At 39.0% G+C, this 22,797-nt stretch overlaps 1 protein-coding gene across 1 annotated transcript; it reads right to left on the bottom strand.

The window, feature by feature from the left end:
• Positions 1-167: 167 nt before the first annotated feature.
• Positions 168-17,365, bottom strand: LOC127545696 (mesothelin-like protein). Its single transcript, XM_051973147.1, has 7 exons — positions 17,234-17,365; positions 16,351-16,506; positions 11,995-12,122; positions 10,564-10,694; positions 7,838-7,932; positions 1,682-1,940; positions 168-907 (listed from the first exon to the last, which is right to left on the bottom strand). Exons 1-7 carry the CDS (start codon positions 17,363-17,365, stop codon positions 825-827), a joined length of 984 nt encoding a protein of 327 aa, XP_051829107.1. The 3' UTR covers positions 168-824.
• Between the last annotated feature and the right edge of the window lie 5,432 nt (positions 17,366-22,797).

Below are 22,797 nucleotides of genomic sequence, written 5' to 3' on the forward strand. Positions count from 1 at the left end.
GAGAGACTGACTGAGTCACCAAACAAAGCTTTAGGGAAATGTCTGATGACTCTACTGTAATCCTAGAAGACCACAAATGGACAAGTCTCTCTGGGATTATGAAACGGGGTCCACTGTCCCCTCCTCTAAGGGACGAAGTACAGGAAAAGGAAGGAGTGGGAGACAAGTTTGAGGAGATCCTCACATTTATTAAAATCAGAACATAAAGATAGCAAAACTTGAGCTTTCCCTAGAGAACCACAGTTCTTGGCCAGGGTGCAATGACTTGTTAGGGGAGGCTTGAGCATCTGAGGCATTCAAGTGGTTCCTAAGATGTTCAGCCTGGATTTATGCCCTCTTGGACCCTAAGAAAACTTGAGAAGCACATAGACTGCCCCAGGTAAATTGCCCTGTGTCTCCAGCCTATGGACAGTGGAGAGCCCTCCTCTTGAGGGTAGTCCAGTCAGCTCAGGTGACGAGCTCAGCCCCCAAGGAATTGCCCCCCAAACGGCCTTCAGTCCAAATCCTCTCTGGCTGAAGTTCAGGAGTGGTAAGAGCATTTGTGATGATAACTCCTGTGGGAAGGGAAGGGCAGAAGTCTCTGAACTGGTCCCCTTGCAGTCCTGTTATCACTTCTCCAATAGGTCCCAAGGTTCTGAGTGCATGTAGTTGGGCCTCCCAAAGGCCAGGGCCAAAGTCAGCCTCATGGCACCCTTGTCCATTTGGAGTTGAGGAGAGAAGTATATAGAGGGTCCATGTTTTGGGAAAGGGAAGTTTTTGATCCAAAGAGAATGGTGAAGTTCAAGGTGTGGTTGGTAAAAGGAGAGAATTCTTGTCCAGGAGTCTCAAAGGAGCTTCAAGAATAAGATAAGGCCTATGGGGAAGCCAAAAGCATTGAAGAGGTGGAGAGGTGCCAGGCCGCAGCAACCTAGAAGGGAGAAACGAGGAGGAGAAATTGGCACCAGTTTGAATCTTGGAAACATTCTCAATTAAACATACCAGTGTTGGAGGGGAAGGACAAATGTTCTTTTTGTAAAAGGCAATTAAAAGCTTTTATATTTAAAAGCTTTTAATTGCCCTTGAAAAAAGAGTATTTTAAAATTTAAATTTTTAAAAAATGTGACTTAAAGAATTTGGAGTTGTCTTATTTCTTATTCTTGAATGTGGGTGTGTCTGATGTTCTCAGAATTCATAACATTCCAGGAACATGATGAAGACGTGATACAACTAATAGCTGTTTCCATTCTTAATTCATCCCTCTATCACCCCTTAATTCCATGCTAGCAGCTCAGAGTACCAGCCTGAGCACGGCAGCCCCCTTTTCCCCTGAGCTTGGTCTCCCTCTGCCTCATAGCTTCTCTGGTGGTAGAAGAGGAAAGTATGTACTATGGCTTAAGTAACGTTTTTTCCTGGAAGCTGAGGGTCATTGGGGAGCCTTATACTTCCTTCCTACACAACTTCCTCCTGGATGGAAATCTCCATGCTAAATGAAAGTTTGGGATAATAAAGGGATGTCATGAGTGCGGTCAAAGGAGGGGAGATGGGAGATGGTGATTGGTACAAAAAATGAAGCACTGAGGAGGCCACAGATACCACGAAGGAAATTATAAGCAAAGACACTGAGAGCCTGAAGCTGTGTTATGGATTGAGGGGAGTGGGCCTGTAGTGTCTCATTGGGAGCTGCTGAGGGCTTGGTACCTACCAGAGGTAGTGGCTAGAGTGGTGTGCCCACCAGGGGAAGCAGAGTTGTGCCCCTTGTCAGTGACCCAAGCAGAGGGAGGCTTCCCGGTGGTGGCAGGGCTGGAGTGCAGGTGCTCCGGGGCTGGGTCGAACCCCAAGTCCTCCAGAGCCGACTTGTTCTGGCTTTGGAGCCAAGAGCTTACAGCTGGATTGCTCCGGGCCTTCCGAAGATCGGCTACGTTTTGTCCAAGCAATTTTTTCACGTTGCTGAGACTCAGTTTCTGTATGAAGAAAAGAAATTTGAGATCCTCTCTTCCTTTATCAGACGTTGTCTTGTCCCTAACCTCTACCTCAAAACAAAATACTTTTTTTAAAGCTTATATTGCTTTATTTGAAGGAGGGAAACAATGGAAAGATTCTGAGCTGGGACTCAGAAGATCTGTAATCTACTCTCATCTCTGACCCTATCTAATCCCTGGATGACCTATTTCTCTTTCACTAAACCAATTTCCTGATCTGTCAGATAGGAATAAGGATAACCTTTCTAAAATCTCTGTGAAATAGGCAGAGTAAATATTGCATGTAATCTTATGCTTATATAATCCTTTACAGCTTTACAAAGAACTTTTCTATGGGCTCTTAGGGTGGAAGCACTTTGTAAACAGCACTATACAAACAGGAGGAGCTATTATTCCTAATAAATCTGGTAAAGGGACCACTCCCATTTACCTTCCTTATTCCCTCTAGTTTAACCCTGATATTAAAATGAACTTACTTTCCATTGGACACAGAAGGGAAGAAGCCTAATTTTTTTTTAAAGTTTGGTGGATAATACATTTGACAGTAAGGGGAGAAACCGTGAAAGGATCATCCATTTTATTCTCCTGTATTTTCCCCCAAAACAATTCTAATTCCAGTTTCTTTCTTTTTTCTTTCTTTCTTTCTTTTCTTTTTTTTTTTAATAACTTTTTATTGATAGAACGCATGCCAGGGTAATTTTTTACAGCATTATCCCTTGCATTCACTTCTGTTCCGATTTTTCCCCTCCCTCCCTCCACCCCTTCCCCCAGATGGCAAGCAGTCCTTTACATGTTGAATGGGTTACAGTATATCCTAGATACAATATATGTGTGCAGAACTAAACAGTTTTCTTGTTGTACAGGGAGAATTGAATTCAGAAGGTATAAATAACCCGGGAAGAAAAACAAAAATGCAAGCAGTTTATATTCATTTCCCAGTGTTCTTTCTCTGGGTGTAGCTGTTTCTGTCCATCTTTGATCATTTAATTCCAGTTTCAATAACTCTTGTCTAGAGAGCAAACCTGGGGGACAAGTTCAATTCCACTTAACAAATCTCTTTGGAGCACCTTCCTCATGCCTTGGATCCCATCCTCTGCTTCAACTTCTTCCCTCTAGTTCAGAGTTCAAATTCAGACATTTTACATTATTTCATCTGATTCTCACGACAGTTTGTGTGATCAGTCTGTGCTACTGCCATCCCTCTTGTGAGGAAGCTGAAGCTGAGAGGTTAGGTGATTTTTTTGTCATTGCTACCAAGCTTTTGGGTCAGGATTTTAATTCAGGGCCACCCAACTCCCGGTAAGCCATACTACTCAATACATCATGCCCTCAAATCTGTTTCTAATTTTCTTTCCTAAGACTTCACACTTTAATCTACTTTGCATACCTCCACTTGATGCCATCTATGGAATTTGTCATCTTCTCTCCAAAACCTGGTTCTCTTAGCTTCTCTATTTCTATTGAGATCTCCATCATCCTCTCAGTAACTTTAGATTTGAAATTTAGGATTCATCTACTATCCTCTCCCTTTCTAATCACCTTCCTCCCACCCAATTGTATCCACTTAAGTTCTATGGATGAAGCATTGCACCTAGAATCAGGAAAAGACAAGTTCAAATCCAGTCTCAAACATTTACTAGTTTATACGACCTTAGGCAAGTCAATCCGACTCCATTAGTTTCCTCAACTGTAAAATAGGGAATAATAAAAACAACCACCTCTCAATGACAATCATTATTATTAGTTGTCAAACCTTTGTACCCTATCTTTGTTAACATTTCTCAAGTCTCTGTTTTCCTTTTGACTATCACCACAACCACTCTAGCTCTAGCCTCTTCTCATTTAGATTTTTTAATAGCCTGTCAATTGATCTACTTGCCTCCAGTCTATCCTCCTTCAATTCATATTTCAACCTGCTATCAAAGTAATCTATGTAATATTATAACACATAAGTCCACTCTCATCATTCCTCTGCTCTAAAACCTTCAGTGGCGCCCCATTTCCCATTGGATAAAATACAAATTCCTTAGACTGTCTTGTGGGGTCTTTTACATTTTTAGCTACAGCAGATCACTGTCCTTGGTGTTGTCATTTTGTATTATTCATCTCTCTGTTACATTCTCCCTTCTGTTTGAAACTTTTCCTTTCACATTTCTGCCTTTTGAAATTTTTCCTTTCAAGGCCAGGCTCACTCAGTTACTACCTCTTCCATGATACATTCCTGATCCTTTCCAGCTAAAAGTGATTCCTTTCTAAATCTTGTCTTCACTATTTGGACTTTCCCTGGACATTCAGCACAACTTGTATTATAGTGATCTATTTGTCTTATCTCTCCCACTAAATTATCAGCCCCTTGATAGCAGGGATTGTGACTGTTTTTCATCTTATTCTCAGGGTAGGTAGCAAAGGGAGAGAAAAAGGATCACTAGCTGTTACAAAGAAGGAATCAAGAAGCTTGGAAACAAAGAATTCAGACTCCAGATGTCAGCTGAAATTGTTTTTTTCCCCCAAGAAGTTCTAAAATGTTTCTTCATTTCACATCTTTCTTTCCGTGGCTCTGTTCAGTAACAGGTGCTAATTAAACATTCCTCCCCTTTTATTTAACAATTTCTTCTATCTTCATTTTACTTTATATAAAAAAACCCAAGTTCCCTCATGAAGGCTTATATTTTATTATTAGGCTGTGCTGAGAAAAAGAAAAGATAGGAAGCCTAGAGTTAGCTGGAAATACACAGCATTTAACTTAAGACAGAGAACCTAACCTCTATCTAAATTACTAATGTAATTTTCTTTTTTCTAATGTGCATAGCTTGACTTTATTTTTGAGCAATCTGTTCTCTTTCCTTCTGGCCTTACTTCTGTTCTATTGTGTCTATTATTACAATCCATCAATTTTCTTCCTTGTTATTTTGGCATTTGGAAGGTATAGCAAGGGCAATCCTATTCTTAGTCCCCCTTCTACTGCTATTCTTTCCTACCTAAAACTGGAAAAAAAATCAACAATTAAAACATTGTTAGTAATTTTCTTAATTAGGGACTCTGAGCTAATTTATCTGATTAAAAACTTCCAAATGGGGCAACTAGATGGTGCAATGGATAGAACACAGGCCCTGAAGTTTGAAGCACTTGAGTTCAAATCCAGCCTCAGACAGTTAAACTATTTCCTAGCTCTAAGACACTAGATAAGTCACTTAATTTTAATTGCCTCAGCAAACAAGCAAACTCCAGAAAATAAAATGGAGAAATCACATAGACCTGAGAACCCTTATATTGCTTCTAGGATAAAATTAAATAAATTGTTTTTTTAAAATAGGATATTATTAATTAAATTTCCAAAGAAAGGGGGCAGAGAGGAAAGGGAAGTGACCAAAGAGGTCACAGCATGAACTAACCCCTAATAAAGACATAAATAAGGTCTAGGAGGATTTAGTTCCACCTCCTTTGAAATAAGTAGAATGCAGACCAACTTTATGTTCAACTTGTGGTACATAGAAATAAAACTAACCAAGCTAGGATAAGATGATACAGAGAAAAAACAACTTTGCATTAAAAATTTCTGTTAAAAGTTCAACATCCACAATACATAAGAAATATATGCAAATATATAACATTAAGGTTCATTCTCTAATAGAAAAGTGATCAAAGCATATGAAGAAACTGTTTTCTAAAGAAGAAACAAAAACTATCAACTAGGTTTAAAAAGAACCAGAGAAGTACTTTTAAAACTAATTCTAAAACATCACCTCATACCAAGGATGTGCTGGAGCCAGATTGAACTGGCTCCCAAGAGCTAACTGTTAAATTTTCAGTGTGAGCATTTACTAACATTACAATTTAGAACTTGATTTATTGTTTTGGTAATTGTTTACACTTGAAAAAGTAATGGAAAAAATGTAAATACTGCAGACTTAACTTAAAAATGTTTCACGCATATTTATTTTTTCTGACAGCAGTAATTAAGCATCTACCAGCATTTCATGAAATTGAAAAAGAAAGAAAAATTCAACATTGCTGGCACTATGGGAAAGCAAGGGCAGCAGGTGGTACAGTGGATGAAGCACTGGGCCTAGAGTCAGGAAGATTCACCTTTCTGAATTCATATTGGCCTTGGTGGTTTACTAGCTGTGTAAACCTGGGCAAGTCATTTAACCCTGATTGCCTTAGTTTCCTCCTCTGTAAAATGAACTGAAAAGGGAAATGGTAAACCACTCTAGCATCTTTGTCAAGAAAACCCCAAAAGGGGATATGACTGACTTTTGGCAAAGCTTTGAATTAGTCATTTTGGAAAGTTATATGGAATTACATAATTAAAAAAAATTCTTAACCTTTGGCCCAATGTCCCCATTATTAGGTTTGTATCCCAAGGGGTTATTGACCAGAAGAAAAAAATCTATCATTACAGCAATATTCATAGCAGATTTATTTGTATTGGAAACAATAGGAAACAAACCACATATACAATGACTGGGTGATGACTGAGTAAATTGTGATATGCAGGAAATAAAATATTATTAATATTAATAATAATATTTACAAAGTACTGTATATATTTTAAGCAAAGTACTTTTCTTATAATTTCATGAAGTATATTGAAAATATTATTTTCATTTTGCATGTAAGGAGACAGGGACTCCACAAGATTAATGGATTTCCATGTGATGACACACACAAGTAGATAGTAAAGGGAGAGAGAAAGCCAGGTCTCCAGAGCTCCACATGCAGTGCTCTATACCCTGACAAATGTTGGCTCTCACACACTTTCTGGAATAATACTGTACCAGAATGAATGATGAATAGGAAGAATTCAGAGAAATATGAGAAAGACTCATAAGAAGTAAAGTAGAGAAAATAAAGCAGCTGCAAAAGTTACACACAGTTACAATCCAGTTATAACTGTGTAAATGAGGGCAACATTAAATGACCACAAAAACCTCTGCTCAAATACAATTGATAATTGGAGCTAATAACCTTTGTTAAGATTAAAGCACCTATATTCACAATTTCTTTCTGTGTATTGTTTTTCTTAACTCTTCAGGGATTATATATTTTTGTTTGTAACAACAAAATTTATCAACAAAAATGCAAACTGTGCTTTATGCTTTGTAAATATTATCTTATTTGATCCTCCCACCAACTGTGGGAGGTAGATGCTAATTTCTCTATTTGGGGGTGCTATCCCCATTTTACAGATAAGGAAACTGAGGCACTGTTTGTTACAACAAAAATTACCAACCCAAAATGTAAAATTATTATTATTTTGTACTAGAAAAGTAAGAAATAAATATTTATTAAGCATCTACTATGCATTAGATGCTGTCCTTTACAAATATTATCATCTCATTTGATCTTCACATCAAACATGAGAGAGAAGCACTATTTTTTTCATTTGGGAGATGCTATCCCCATTTTACAGAGAAGGAAACTGAGTTACAGAGATGTTAAATGACTTACACAATGTCACACAGATAGTAAGAGTTGAGGATAGATTTGAACTCATGTCTTCCTGCCTCTAGGTCCGGGCCCTCTTAGCCACCAGCTGACTTTAGATTTATTGTTTAGTCATTCAGTTATTCTAATTCTTCATGATCCACAGAATACTTATAACAGAGCTTCTTTTCTCCACTGTCTCCTGAAGTCTCTCCAAGCTCGTGTTCATTGCCTCCATGACACTATTTATCCATCTCTAGATAGCCACAAATGTATTTGCCCATCCTTAATTCCCTATAAGAATAAACTCCTTGAAGTCAGGGACCAAATCTAATCTATTTTTCTCTCCTCCTCAGAACTCTGTACTTGGTACATGGCAAATATTTATTGAAGGACATCTTTTCCCCAGTCGCCTGAGTAGTAAGTTAGGAGGGCCGGTGCTGGGCACTCACCTGCAGCACCTCTGGATTGAGACGGGTGAATGTGTCAATGTCCATAGAAATATTGGCCCGAGCCAGGTGCTTCAAGTCTTCCACAGATGCACCACCTAAATGAATAAGAACAGAGACACTCCCATCACCTCCCTATTTGGGGTTCATGGAGAGAGAGGAAAGTGGATGAGGAATCTGCCTTAACAGAATAGGAAGGAATTCTAAATTCCCTGTTCCCCACAAGCTTGGAATTCTTAGCCCTAGGCCATATAGCAGTGGTCCTCAAAGTGTAGTCCAAAGAATTGTTGGGGTCTCTGAAACCCTTTCAGAGGATCTACAAATTCAAAATTATTTTTTATTTCTAATATAGTAAACAGCTATAAATATAACCCATGTGAACAAAAACTCTTTGAACAGATCCTCGATAGTTTTTTTTAACAACATGAAGATACTGAGAACAAAAGTTTGAGAACCACTGCATATAGCATACAGTTTAGGAGACACAGAGGAGAAACAAGTACAGGAGCTGCCTTCAAGAAAGAAAGAGTTTTGGGGAGTCAGAGGAAAAATGAACCTGAGACTAAGCCTTTGATATTGCTCAAATTGTCTTGGGGCCAAGGCAGAATGGTTCTGGTTAGAAAAGCTGGTCTTAATGATGGAAGCTTAAGCTAGTGTGGACAAAATCTCCTTAGTCTCTAGCAATGATCAGAGAATCACAGATTTTGAGCCCTGAAAGTTCCATTCATCTAGTCCAATGCATCCACAAAAATAATCCTCATTATAACAAATCTAACAAGTGATTTCCAGTCTCTGCCTAAAGACTTCCAAGCAGGAGGAACTCATAACCACTTAAGGTAATCCATTCCTTTTCTGGATTGTGCCATTGGGGAAGGCCTTCTCCTCATCTACATGTTGCCATCTGACTCAGATGGCTCTGGAGAAGAAACTGAGGCAGGCGACTTTGCACAGCCTTCCCTCATTTAAATCCAATTCACTTGCATGTTATGGGATCATCTCCACAATGCCATGGACTTCTTCAAGAATGAAGGACAAATAATGACAATAGCTCTATTGGTAGGAAGTTTTTCCTAACATCCAGTCTAAAGTCACCCATTACTCCTAATCTCCAGGACCAAAAGCCAAATAAAAATGGGAATTCAAAAATAGGGATTTTCTTCCCAAGGCAAGAGTCAGGGTCCAGAAAAATAAACTTCCTATTATCCAACATCTATGGATCTCCTGGAGATCTATATTTTGGCTCTGCTTTCCTTCCTAGGTCCTGCAGACAGCTCCCATCTCCCAGAGGCAAAACTCAAGCATCCTCTGTGTGGCTCTAAAACAAACACTAAGGAAAGGAACCCAAAACCTCAAAGTCTAATATATGTTTCTGCTCTTCTCCTCTTCCTTCTCCTCCTCCAGGAAGCCTCCCATGACTATCCAGTCCACAGTGATTTTATTTTATCTTCTCCTTAACTTCAACACCAAAAGCTTAGACCATAAGTTCACCACATGTAAGGCTCCAGCCTTATTTCATATCAATTCTCCCCAAAAACATTTTGTTCCCCAAATATAACATGCCCTCTCCACCTCCATTCTTTGGTACAGGCCATCCTTGAGTCTAGAATGCATTCTCTCATCTCATTTTTATAATCCTTTTCTTCCCCCTCTGAAAAGTCTTCCCTGATTCTCTCCCATATCCCTACAAAGACTGATTACCTCTTCAAATATTCTTTGAACACTTTGTCTGGATCTCTCTTTGTTTAGATCTTCTATTACCTCCTGCCTTATATCATACTTATCCATTTACATATTACATTATCTTATTTGAGCCACTGGAAAGGAGGAATGGTGTCTTTTTATAGTATTTTATATAGTATTTATAGTATTTTATAGTATTTATAGTATAGTAGTATATTTATAGTATTTGTACCTACCCTAATGCCTAGCACTTAGTAGATAAACTCTCAAATTTGAACTTGTATTGATATTGAATTAGTATTTTCATTAATAAATATTGAATTAGAATTTGGATGGATCTCTAACTTTTCTATGTCTGTCATCTCTCTATTCCATCTCCAATCCCCTCCCCTCTAAGACCGTGAGCTTTCCCAAGGATACAATCAAGTCTTCTGCCTTTAGTAGGATGATGGCTGCTATTTTTATAGCAAAAGAGAGCTATTAAAGCAGAAACAAGAAGACTTGACCACATATTGGATATAGGGGTTGACCCTTAGGAAGTTCCAGAGAATCTCAAATTCACCATGCCCAGTATCAAATCCATTAGCTTCCTCTGCAAATCCTTCCCTCGTCCAAATTTCATTATTTGCTGTCAAAGACATCACACCCTTCCATCAATAAGGTACTTTCATTCCTCTTTTTCCCTCATTGCACATAAACAGCCTGTTGCTAAATCTTGCCATTTCTACTTCTGTAAACTTCTTGTTTTGATCCTTTCTTTATTCACACAATTAACTACTTTTATTCAGACCCTCATCATGTGTCTGATCATGTTATTTAGGGTTTAAAGAAATAAACATGGAACGGAAGGTATTCCAAACAGGAACAATGATTATGGGTAAAGAACAGAGGCTGGTCTGGTTAGACTGGAATATGGATCTATAAGGAAGTAATAAGAGAAAAATCTAGCTATAAGATAGAGTTGGATTATAGGGAAGCCTCAGTGTTTTTAGACTTGCTTCTGGGCATATTGGAGAGAGAATGGAGATCTGATTCTAGGAAAATCTCACCAAGGTAGGGTCGAATATAGTGATAGTAGGTGGTTGATCCATTGGATCCAGAAAAGGCCTTTTTGGCTTTTTCATAGAGGTCATCCTTCCTCTCTTGAGCACAAGACGAGATGTCCAGGGCCCCTGCTGACCTAGAAGGAACAAGAAGAATCAGCACCCAGTTGACAGGTTCATACTCTGACACCTTTTCCATGTCCTCATCCCAATTTCTAGGTATTCATCCTGATTCCTTCAGAAACAGCTTCAATTCTCTTTCAAAAACAATTCATTTCTCCCAACTCTGTACTGTGCATGGGAAAGGTAAATACCTAAGGAGATCTAGAATAGTAGAAAACAGTAGTCTCACAATCCTAGCACTTGGGTCTATATCCCAGATCTGACATTTCCTTTCTGTGCAACCCTAGGAAACTCATTATTTAACTTTCTCAGCCTCAGTTTTCTCAACTGTAAAATGAAAACAATAATTGCATGACCCACTTCACAGGGCTTCAAAAATTGCAAATTGTCATATAAATTCAAGCTCTTATCATTCTTTTTTAAAAAAATTTAATTTTTTTTTATTTCATAGTTTTTAATTTACAAGTTATACATGTATGGGTAATTTTACAACCTTGACAATTGCCAAACTTTTTGTTCTAATTTTTCCCCTCCTTCCCCCCACTCCCTCCCCTAGATGGCAGGATGACCAGTAGATGTTAAATATATTAGAATATCTTATCATTCTTATTATATGATCATATTATCATAGATTTAGACCCATAAGAGACTTTACAAGCTAGACCCCCTAATTTTTTCATTGAGAAAACAGGCTTAGAATAATTAAATGAATGGATTAAGATCATACAGCTAGTATATAAGGCCGGATTTAAACTCCAGTTTTCCTGATTCTAATTCCAGCACTATTTACTGCATTACACAATTGCCTTATTAATTTGCCACAGGCGCTCCTGGGAGATCTACAGTCATGGTCACATGGGCATGACTGTGGGACCCCCTGGGAGACCAGTGAGCCCCCTTTTTGGGTTTTTAGTGAGGGAAGAGAGCTGTCCAAAGGTGGGAAGGTACAAGGTTAACATATCATTTCTGAATCTTCCAAAAAAAAAAAAAAAAGACCTAAAGGACCAGGAAAATACTCCCTCCACCCTTTTGCCTGTAGAATCCTGAGCTCTTTCCAAAACTCAAAAGACCCAAATCTGGGTATGAATTCCAGCTTACAGGGGGTTTAGAACAATTGATCTTTATGATTTCTTCCAAGCTCTGATACTCTAGATATTTCTAGATATAGACTCAATTTTAGGAAGTATCATCTACCTCAAGAAGTCATCTATCCATCTGCTCAGGGGTCCATAATAGGGGGCCTTTGCCTAGTTAGGTTATAACCCAAACCTCAGCCAAATCAATCCAGGCTTTGGTTGATTTGGAGATACTCACCTCAACTCCGTGGGTCGTATAGCCTCAATCTGCCGTGGGCTCATCCAACAGAGACGGAAGCCCCCAATGGCCACCAGCATGGCCCCTGTCATGGTGCCATTCAGCTCCAGGAATTTCTTGATGACAGCCTATGAAAAAGTCACAATCCCTTACTGTAACAAGTCCCCTCATTTCCCCAAAATGCTCTCTTATGGATTCTACAGGGGCACATTCCAAAAGTGGAAAAGGCCTGAGATTTATAGTCAGAAGTCCTGTCTGCAATCAGATCCTAGGTCTGCCATTTCCTGACTTTGTATTTCTATCACCTTAATGTCTCCCAATCTTGGGTTACTTACCTATAAAATAGGGATGCTAGTACAGAATCCTACCAACTTCCCATCATGGGAACAATTATCATCTCACTTAAACCTCACAACCATCCATTTGTAGCCTCCATTGCGTGAAAGGGATAGGATAATTAAGATTTAGAGAAGGAAATGACCCAGGGAATGGCAGAGCCAGGAGGAATAGAAAGTCCAGATTCCTTTTATATGGCTCAAATGAGAGCATGGATATAAAGCATTTTATGGGCATTAAAGTATTTTATATATATATATATGCATATATATATATACACAAACATATATATATATATCAAGTTATATTTATATATATATATATAAAGTTATATATATACATATATAAAAGTTTTATATATATATAAAGTGTTATTGTTTTATCATCATCATCATCATCTTTTAGTCACTAGGCTTCCTGGAGATTGGATCAGGACTCTTGTCCTGTTCCCCCATCTCCTCCCTATCTAAATGAGTTATTTGGTCATTCCCAAGTAGAGGAAGGAATGGTGGGCAATACAAGTCAGCATTCAGAGCTGCAACTGACTTTTCATCATTCTGTCAAGGATAAAACAGTCATACATGGTCTGCCAATCAATCAATTGTGAGCTCCCCCTCCCTATTCACACTTCTTGGCTCCCAGTTATGAACTCTATACAGTAGGAAAAGGAGAAAGGGGGTGAGTTGTTCGTTCATTCATTCGTTCAATAAACATTTATTAAACAACTAGCAGATAAGAGTACTAGATTATGAGCCATGAAGCCCTGAGTTCAAATCCTTGGGGCACTTTCACTCTGAACAAATCACTCAATTTTTGTCAGTCTCATTTTTCTCATTTTTTAGATGCAAATGAAAGTAATGGAATATTCTTGTTCTATAAAAATGATGAATAGACTGATTTTAGAAAGGCTTGGACAGATTTATATGAACTGATGCTGAGTGAAAGAAGCAGAACCAGGAATACATTGTACACAATAAAAGCAACTATGAAAGACTTGGTTCTTCTCAGCAGTTCAGAGATCCAAAGCAATCCCAACAAATTTTGAATGGAAAATGCCATGTGTATCCAGAGAAAGATCTATGGAGACTGAATATAAATCAACACATACTATGTTCACTTTTTTCCTTCTTTTTTTTTTCTTATGTTTTTCTCTTTGGTTCTGATTTTTCTCTCCCAACATGATTCATAAAGAAATATCTAAAAAAATCAAATGAATAATTACAACCAAAAATATTTTTGCATGTAACTGAAGAAAATAAAAATTATTTCCCTATGAATCATGTAAAAAATGAATGTATATGTATAACCCTCCACCACCACCCCAAATGTTGTTTTACATGCAATTGGGGGAAATAAAAATACATATATGCAAAGTACTTAGAATTGGTAGGAAATTGGTTAGTCTTATTCTAATAGGTGATCCCTGAGTTGAGCTATGAAGAAAGCCAGGGATTAGAGAGTTACAGATGAGGAGGGGGTACATTCCAGACATGAGGTAACCCTTGTCCCCAGGAGCTCACAGACATTGAGGGGTGGCTAAACAATATCTAATCACACCAGTCCTCATCTCAAAAACTTTCCAGAACTCCCTTTTCCTAGAATTTTCTTGTAGTTGTTCAGTTGTGTATGTCATGTCTGACCCTATGAGATCTCATTTGGGGTTGTCTTGCCTGAGACACTGGATTATTTTGTCACTTCTTTTTCTGGTTCATTTTATAGAAGAGGAAATTGAGACAACCATAGTTAAATTACTTGCCAGGAACACACGTTAGTATTTATATAGTCAAATTTCAACTCAGGAAGGTAAGTCTTCTTAACTCTAGACCTGGCACTCTGTCTACTGATTTTCCAGCTTATTTTCATAAGTTATACCTTTCCAGCTTTATCTCACCAGCTACTTCCCAAAATGTGCTTTATATTCTAATTCAAATGGATTTCCTGAGTTCCCTTCTATCATCTTCCCTTCTTCTATCTTTCATACAATTTTACTTTCTGTCCCTTATTTTGGTGGTCCAGTGGATAGAGTACTGAGCCTAAGTTTCAATCTAATTTCAGGGACTTGCTAACTGAACAAGTCATTTTACTTCTCTCTGCCTCAGTTTCCTCAACTGTAAAATAAGGATATTAATAGAATCTATCTGCCAGGGTTGTTGTGAGGGAAATGACATTTTTAAAGTACTTATCACAGTCCCTACCACACAGTAGCCACTTAATAAATAAATAAAGCAATGTTGTTGCCCTTATTCCCTTTCTGTCTCTGGAATGGATTCCTCTTATATATCCATCTATTGACATCTCTCCCAATTCCCTTGCATTCCTACAGGAGTCCTCAAACTTTAAAAATAGGGGGCCAGTTCACTGTCCCTCAGACTGTTGGAGGGCCGGACTATAGTAAAAACAAAAACTTTGTTTTGTGAGCTTTTAAAAATAAAGAAACTTCATAGCCCTGGGTGAGGGGGATAAACATCTTCAGCTGCTGCATCTGGCCCGTGGCCGTAGTTTGAGGACCTCTGCCCGGGTTTAAACCATAGGAATCCCAAGACTATCCCAATAAACTCTGGATAGAAATCATCATCTGCATCCAGAAAAAGAATTATGGGGATTGAATGCAAATCAATACATACTATGTCCACTTTTTTTTCTTGTTTTTTTTTTTCCTCCTCATGTTTTTTTCCCTTTTGTTCTGATTTTTCTCTCCCAACATGATTCATAAAAAATTGTGTATTTAAAGAGCTAATATATATGTAAAAAAATTAAAAAATAAACTATAGAACTTAGAACTAAAAGAAAACTTCCTTGTTTGGCATGAGAGAGGGCAAGATCACAACGGCAGTCAATAACATAATTGAGATTCAAAACCAAATTCTTCTGACTCCCAAAGACCACTGGGATCCTTCCAATATAACATACTGTCTCTCATACTTTCCCCAAGAAACCTTGCCTGATAACCTTACCAATAAGCACAGCCCTGCCTCCCATCTGGTAATAAATCCTTCCAGGATTACATGATCAAAGATTTAGGGCTTGAAAGGGGCTTAGAAGCTCTTCTAGACCAGAGGCATAACACACACAACTGAACCATATTAAATGTAATTGGGAAATGTTTAACAAAATAAATAAAAATGTAATTCAACATAAATAATAATTTTTTTTTGATTTTCTAAGTTAATATGCAACCTTCAGACATCTGCTTCTATTTGTGATCTAGATCAACTTTCTCATTATACAGAAGACAAGACTGAGGTCTGAAGAGATTAAATTTGCTAAGAGGCAGCAAATTACAAAGCTGGGAATTAAATACAGAAGCTCTCTCTCAAAACATTTTGTTTGCCCTCATCTAACTCACAATTAACATTCTGATATGTTACTTTTTAATTGTTAATTGTTTTACATGTAGCTCATTCTTCTTTTGTTGTTGTTCAGTCATTTTTAAGTCCTGTCCAACTCTCCGTGACCCCATTTCAGGTTTTCTTGGCACAGATTTTGTAGTGGTTTGACATTTCCTTCTCTAGCTTATTTTATAAATAAGGAAACTAAGGTTAAGTGACTGGCCCAGAGTCACACAGCTAGTTCATATCTGAGTGACTCTAAGCCTGAAAATATACAATGCACAAGCGCGCTGCACTACTAGGGGCATCCTTACTGGAAGAGATTTTCATGTCTAGTTTTTGTATCCTTGGTAACTTGCACAAAATTTTTCCCATAACTGGCACTTAATAAAAATTAAATTGAATTCATTCAATTTGAATTGAATTAAAGATATACTACAGACAAAGGATAATGACCTGGTGGGAAAAGCTTGATACTTTATTAGGGTTTAGAAAAGCAGACTAAAAAAATTTCTGGCTTTGCCACTACTTGTAGTACGTCAGGAATGCCACTAGATCTCTTCAGGCCTCAGTTTTTCATCTACAAAATGAAGAGGAAAAGGGGAAAGGGATCACACTTGGTCCCAAAGGAACCTTCAAGTTCTGCTACTGACTAAGACAGGATGGCAGAGTCAGATGCTAAGTCCCTCACCTGAGTTTGGTTCTCCAAGGCTACATCAGAGCCCAGTAAATACACCACAGTGTCCCTGGATGTGATGTTCCAGTGACTGATTTCATCATTGGAATACAAGTAGACCAAGGAGGCGATCAGCTTCAGTTGGTTCTCAGGGACACCCCCTGGATAGATCTGGGAAGGAGAGAGAGTAGCCCAGTCAGTCCAGAATGTCTGCCAAACTCTGGCCAATAGATTTCTTTCAGAAACTACATCTCCATATATGCATATAAAGGGTCCCCATTTTTTTGGTAGGTATAATTGTACTTAGATATGATATTCTAATCCAGAATAGTTCCCCATTGCTGAATTACATCAAGATCAAGCTTCTCTGCCCAATATTCATGGACCTTCACAATCTGATCTCAGCTTCTTTCTCCTTCCACTTTTACCCCTCATTATTATTTCTGAAATCTTGCCAACACACACAAATCTTGGGTGCATACCCTCATTCTCCCCCAGAGAGAGTCCATTCATCCTGCCTCTGCTCTGCTCAGGTGATTTTTCCTCATTTCAGACATTGAGGGGAGATGTAAGGATCACTAGAAAATTCTTACACACCCCAAAACATCTTCACACCCTCCTGCCACAATACCACCATTATAGCTTCATTGCTTGGTGGTAACTATCACCTTCTCTTGATTTTGTTTCTGAAAAATTAATGTTCATTACCTCCAAGAATAAATAATTCAGGGTTTTAGTGTGCTGAATCTTTACTGACTTTCCTTAGAAATAGAAGAGAGAATGAGAGCAGAATGGCCTTAAGTACCAGGAAGATAAGACCATAAAGAAGGAAAATGACCCAAAAGAAGGGACAATCTTTGCCAGGGTCATACTCCTGCCATTCAGGGAAGGCAACTACCTCACTGAGTTTCCCCTTGACAACACTTTGGCACTCCCTTGGCAGAGGGTGCTGGAGCAGTGGGTTGAGATTTGCTTTCAGGACTTTGCTTCCCAAGCAAGACTTGAGCTGTTTGCAGTCATAACGGACCATGAACAATTCATCCTGGATCACCTGTGCTGTGATATTTCCACGAATGCATCTTCTCCCTAGGATCCAAGAGGCAGATGAAGAGAGGAAGTGAGAATTGCTCTTCAATGACAACCTAATCCATCCCCAAACCTAAACTGATTCTAAACTGAAACCTAACTTCAACCTAACTTTCACCAACTGTAATCTCAACTTCAACCCCAGCACTATCTAAAAACCCAGCCTAATTCTGATGACAACCAATGAGCAAACCCAAACCTAATCCCAACTTCAGACCCAAACTCTAGTCCCATATCTAACCCTAAATCCAACCTCCATGTCCCATCAGACCATATCAGACTCCTCATCTCTAACCCATTGGACTTCTAATCAGACCCTACAAATCCCACCAGACCCCTAATGCATCAAACATTTAACCCTGATCCCATATCTAACCCCAACTTCACCTTAATCTTTATTTCAACCTGAAGCATAACCTAAATTCAATCTTGATCTTAAATTTACTTCAAAGCTAATCCCATTTTTGGCTTTGGCTTTTCAATTTTATATCTTTAATCTTAACTTTGAACCCCATTCTCAACTCAAAACTCAACCCCAACCCCAGCCTGAAACCTAAACCTAGCTGCAATCTCAATCCTATTCTCAAATCCAGTCACAGTTCCAATCTCAACCTTCAGCTGGCCCTAACAATTGAAAAGGGTGAGGGAGTTCTCCTGCCTCCCCTAGGTCGGTACCCAGGATAAAGTTCCTTATGTATGTAGGCCATTTTTAGCCAGGCTCAGGGAGAAAAGTGGTTATGTCTCCCAAAGTCTCCAAGGGATAGGACGAGGGCATTGGCTCATGAATATAGAAAACCACCCATGCCATAGGCAGAAAGTGCAAGAACAGAAGGCTAATTCCATCACTGACAAAGAATTCTATTTTCTCACTTTTTTCTTTTTCTTTTTTCCCCCTCACTCTTAAGTAGCTTCAATAGAATATAATACAATAAAGAGAATTTCAGAATTTCTTTATTGACAATATCAAGTACTTTTTATTTGAGTCCAAAGACATTTCTCTATAGGCCAGAAAACATTCTCTAATGTGACAAGTCTTCCCACAACCTCCTCCTCAGTTGTCTTCCACCTTCCCATATCCTAGTTCTTCTTACATAACCTTATCCTCTTCCCCCAGAATCTTCCTCTGCCACAACCTCCTCTTTTCAAACTCCTTCTCTTTGCCACAATTTATTCTCTCTCTCTTTTTTTACATCCTCTCCCTTTTCCCCACAATATCCTTTTTCCAGACTATTTCTCTAATTTTCTCCTCCCTCTCATTCTATTCTCTCCTTTCTCTTTTTGTTTTCTCTCCTAGAAAACTGCCTTAAATATGAGCTGGTAACATAATGAATAGAACTGGGCCTGCATTCAGAAAGACTTAAATTTAGATCCAATCTCAGAGGCTTACTAGCCATGTGATCTAGGCAATCATTTAGCATCTTTTTGCTATGAACAGATAAAACGGGGATAATCTTAGCTCCCACTTCTCAGGGTTGTGGTGAGAATATTTGTAAAAGCACTCAGCACAGGGCCTGGCACATAGTAGGTGTGTGTAAATACTTGTTCCCTTCCTGTTCCTTCTTTCTTCCCCTCCACAGAACATCCAGTAATATTTAATTGGTTTCCCTACCTTAAGATCATCCTCATTTTGTCTTAGCTCTAGTCCCAGAGACTTATTCTTCTTGATTTACTTGTACAGAAGTTAAAAAAAAAAAGTCAACCAAAGAAGAGAGCCCATCTAACATTGAACTGTATAGGGCTAATGTTGGGGAACCCAGGGAAAGGGGCCAGAACCCAAAGCCCTCCACTGACCTTTTCCTTGTGGGCTCGTGACATTGCTAAGTCCCGGCCGAGGAAGGAATCCACAAAGCTCTGGACAAGGCTCCTTGGCAGGCTTCCTGCTTGGTATCTAGTGACTACATCCCGAAAGAAATCCTTACTCACCTCCTGAGACAAGAGAGAAACCAGAGATGAAATGCCTCTCATCATTTCCTCCATGTTAATTCATCAGTGGCCAGAATGAAATCAATCACTCAATAACCACTTATTAAATACTTATCATTAAATACTTATTATGTGCCAGTGCTAAGTGATGGAGATACAAAGATAAAAAATCAAAATATTTCCTACCCTCAAGGAGCTTATATACTACTGAGGGAGACACATATACATCAGTAAATATATACATATATACACATATTGCAAGATAAAGTGGGAAGAGAAGCACCAGCATCGAGAAGGCTCAAGAAAGGTAAGAGGTGTAATAGGTGCTGCTTGAGCAGAGTTTTGAGGGACACAAAAAATTCTAAAAGACTTTTTCTCATAGCTTATGCAGTCTCTTATTCTCAGCCAGCGTCCCATGCCCAGCTACCATCCGCCTTAGGGACCCTACCTCATTCACCATCTTCCACAGAGAGGAGTTGATGTAAAATGCCAGAGGTCCAAGACTCCAAAGTCTGCCAAGATTCCAGGATCCAGGAGCCCTGTGTCACAAAGAGAAAACAAAGAAAGGCATGGGGGATTTGAGGAGGGAAGTCCCTTTGACTGTGGGTCCTGGGCTTTTATGTTAGTTGGAGGCAATTGGTGCAGGAACCTGAAGTATAAGGAAATAGCCTGATTTTTGTGAACTTTATAGGTGACTTATGTGATACATTGAATTATTCAGTCTTTTTGAGGTGATAGGGACCCTGTACCTACTTTGTATTCCTTTTTTGGTCCCTATGAGCAGAGCAAGGGAAAATTAATTAACTCATTATTTCAGTAAGGTGGGCAGCACTCCTACAAATTTTTCATGTGATTTGACGGCTCCTTAAATGACTGAAAATGAGCCTGTGATCGAAGACTGGACCAAAGAGCTCCGACCAGGGTATGTGAGTTTGGCTAATCCTAAACATAAGGGCTTATTTGAACAATAAGTGCTAGTCTTGTCTGACGTTGGAGAACATGACAGAGGAACCAGCAATCTAGAGGAGAACACAGGAAACTGAGTTTGGGGAGAGTAACTTAGAAAATTAATTATTGTCCATCCATTCTGGAACTAAGTAGCTTTCTTTTTCGTACTGCTAGGCATATTACTTCTGAATTACTGTACAGTTATCCCTTCCACATCATGACTTTTCTCATCGTGATTTTGATGTATCATGGGATCAGTGTAAGAAATTAAATGGGAAATTTTTTGTGGAAGCTGCATTTGACACAAAAAGTTTAAAAACTCAAAAATGAATAATATATATTATTGTAGAATACTAACATTCTATCTTTTAACACCATAATAATAGTATTGTATAATACCAACATATTATATCTTTTAATACCTTAATAATTTAGATTTCTCTGGTACAAAAGGGAGAGCCAAAAATTTTTATGTGGATTTTCCAGGTCATAGGGGCTCAGGGACCCTAATTCCTATAATGTGGAAGGAATAAATGAATTCTCTTTTCCTTTTAAAATATATTTTTAAATAATTATGTGGTGTGGAATATGCAGCGGATAGAAGTAAGCAGGCAGAGAAGACCTGGTTGTGGTAATAGTAGAAAAAAGAGGAGAGTAATTAGGAATTGGGTCCAGCACATCTCTGAACCCAGAGTCAAGCAGGTCACTGGATCAGGAAGGTCAAGGAGATTTGGGCCTCAGGTAAAGGATTAGAAACTTATGAAAGTTGAGAATTTTGCAAAAGATAAAGCCCTGACTAAGAGCTCTTATTATTCCTAAGAGGGAAATTTGGTATTTGCAGAAAAGTGTTAATAAACCAGTGAAATCCAAGGCCTATCTCTATCAAAAAATAGGGCATTTGGATAGTAACACTCTTAAATGTGGCACTGGTTACGTGACCAAAACATGGCCAGGACCCAGCGTAGCCCTGAATGGAGCCCAAACTCAAAATCCCAGAACCTCAAATTGGAAGAGACCTCAGAGATCACTTAGTCAAATCTCCAGTTGGACCTAAATTCCTGAAAGATAAAAAGGGAGTGTGACATCTAATATACCCTCTCAGGGGCTTACATAGACCTGAGCATATTGGAGGCGCCTAATAGAAATCTGCTGAATGAATAAGTGAATGAATAAATGGAAGAACGTTCCAGGGTTTCTATAGCTTGCTGATCTCTCTCCAGGTGAGGCAGAAATTTGGAAATTGCCCAGTGAGTCTTCTCCTTAAGATACAGCTAAGTCATATTTTTCAGTTTCCTCCCCCTCTGAGCTAAGGGGCCACCATATAGGTAGGAGAAGAACTAGGAGAGAAGGAATGAGTACCTAAGGGAAGGCAATGATCAATAGTTAAAGGTTACCAAAATAACTGATAACTTCAGGGAGGGCAGTTTCATTTGAAGGTTGGAAACTAGGTTTAAGATGGTTTAGAAGAGAGGAGATAGAGGTCCTAATTATGGACAATGAGTTCAGTCACAAAAGGGAGAAAATACATAGCAGGAATAGTTGGATCAATGACTGTTTTTAAGGATGGAGGAGACATAAGCCATCAGGAAAGCAGTGAGGAGGTAGAAATCACGGAAGAGGGAGTAGGGATCTGCTGGAGAAGGTGGGATGGAGCAGCGTCCCAGGTGCATGCAGACAGGATGGCCTTAGTGAGGAGAAGGACCACTTCTCCATAGGAGACAACAGTGAAGGAGGAGATAATGGGGATGATGGCTGAGGGAGATGAGATGAGGAGGAGGGGGGGAGAAGGGAATGAGGAGTGTTCCTAGAGGTAAGTACAGGCTGCATTAAAATAGCCACATTTGCAGTTTATGCACTCTTGTGTCCAGTTGTAGGCATTTATAGAACAGCTGGTGGAGTTCAGGTGTCATTCTAAGAATGGAGGTAGGGCTCATTCTTGGGACCATTATGGCTTGATCTGGGGTTGGAGAACAGAGTGAAACATAAAGGACCACATCAGGATCAAGCTTTAGCTTTGGATTCATTATTATCAACACACTAACCCAAGAATTCTTAACCCTTTGCGTATATATCATGGACCCCTTTGGTACTCTGGTATATCCCTTTTCAGAATAATGTTTTTAAATGCATAAAAATACCCAGAATTACAAAGGAACTCATTGGTACATAATATATAAGTATTTGAAATAAAGCATCTAGTTCCATAGACTCCATAATATCTATCCACAGACCCCTCTGGGCAGGGGATGGGGTACAAGCTTAAGACCCCTTGCTCTAACTACTGGGATAACCAACCAGCTAAGTTCAACGAACCAGCCAAGTTTCACATCCCTTTGTCCCTTGGCACACTTCTGATTTGGCCTGAGAGAGTCATAGAAGGTGAGAGCTAGAAGGGATTTTGGGCACCGACTTTCTAATTATACAGAACAAGAAACAGGGGCCTGGAGAGAGACGGCCACCCAGCCCGCTGCTGTTTGCTGAGGGGGTGCTCCGTAACTGGGCAGC

Source organism: Antechinus flavipes, chromosome 1 (genome assembly GCF_016432865.1).
Source record: "Antechinus flavipes isolate AdamAnt ecotype Samford, QLD, Australia chromosome 1, AdamAnt_v2, whole genome shotgun sequence".
In the NCBI taxonomy this organism is placed as follows: Eukaryota; Metazoa; Chordata; class Mammalia; order Dasyuromorphia; family Dasyuridae; genus Antechinus; species Antechinus flavipes.